This window comes from Penaeus monodon, chromosome 23 (assembly GCF_015228065.2).
Source record: "Penaeus monodon isolate SGIC_2016 chromosome 23, NSTDA_Pmon_1, whole genome shotgun sequence".
Lineage (NCBI taxonomy): Eukaryota > Metazoa > Arthropoda > Malacostraca > Decapoda > Penaeidae > Penaeus > Penaeus monodon.
In genome coordinates this window covers 16,290,397-16,291,669 of record NC_051408.1, presented here as the reverse complement: position 1 = coordinate 16,291,669, position 1,273 = coordinate 16,290,397, and the positions used below count along the sequence as shown (strand labels likewise).

Sequence of the window (1,273 nt, the reverse complement as noted above, 5' to 3'; positions counted from 1 at the left end):
ACTATCTATCTGTCTCTCTAATCTTAGTTTGAAACAGGTATGTGTCTATCTGTCTGTCTTAACCGGGCGTAAAAAGAGGATCTGTCTATCTGTTCTGTGCATTAATCCTTATAATTATCATCGTTATCCTGAACCCTTATTCTCTCATCGTCCTTGTTAATAATTTATCATTACAAACTTTACTCTTTCACCTCATTATTATCACTGATTTTACTTTTCTCTCCCTCTCCCACCTATAACTGTCACCCCTTTGCCAATACTTACTAAACACGACTAAGTTACTCCACTAGTATTATCATCAATACCCCCCTCCCACTTTTACTATTATTACTGACGTTGCTCTCCCCCTATAATTATCACTTCCCCCTCCTTTCCCACGCACCCACATAGAGAGAGAGCCGTTACTGTGTATTCCGACGGGTGAGCTGACCGGGTGTTACTCTTCTCCCCTTTTTCATTATCAATACTACCGTTACTCTTTCCTGTTACTATCATTATTACTGAAGTTCATCTTCCCTGTTACTATCACCATTACTAACGTTCATCTATCTTGTTACTATCACCATTACTAACGTTCATCTATCTTGTTACTAGCACCATTACTAACGTTACTCTCCCCTCCTCTCCCCCGCACCACAGAGGGCCGTTACTGGGTACTGCCAACGGGTGAGCTGATCGTGCGCGGCATCATGGCCACAGACTCCTACACCCGCGTCTTCTGCACCGCCACCCACAAGTTCGACATCGCCCCGCACTCGTCCAACCCCGCGAGGGTCATCGTTACAGGTGAGGGCGTCTTGCAACTGTTGGGGTATGGGTGGCGGGAGGTGTTGGGGAAATGGTGGGCAGGGGTATGTTTGCTTGGAAAGTGCTAGGTTGAGGTTGAAGGGGTTGGGGTGGTGTTGGGGAGGTGGCGGGGAAAAGGGATTGTGGAAGTCGTCTTCTGGCAATGGATTAAGACATGTTGGGGAGAGGTACGTGGGAGGCAGTGGGTTGGTGTTAAATGTGTCAAAGAGGCGTTAGGTTGGGGTATGGCGGTTGAAAACACGTACGAAGTTGGGGTATGGATATTGGGGAGGAGTTAGGTGATGGAGATTTGTCTCTGGATGTTGGAGAGTCAATGAGTTGGGTAACGGGTATCGGGAAGGTGCAGGGTTGGTATAAATGTGTTACTGATGCTGTACAATTGTTGGGTTGGGGTGCAAGCCTTGTGTTAAGATATCCTCTCTGTTGTGCAGTTGTCGGGGGGGGGGTTGTTGGGAAACATAGAAAT

General features: G+C 47.1%; 1 protein-coding gene across 1 annotated transcript in view; it reads left to right on the top strand.

Moving 5' to 3' along the window:
- Nucleotides 1-1,273, top strand: part of LOC119588153 (Down syndrome cell adhesion molecule-like protein Dscam2) — a 164,747-nt gene that overhangs the window by 65,597 nt on the left and 97,877 nt on the right. Inside the window, 1 exon segment of the mRNA XM_037936858.1 lies at nt 640-786. Coding sequence (XP_037792786.1) covers nt 640-786 — 147 coding nt within the window.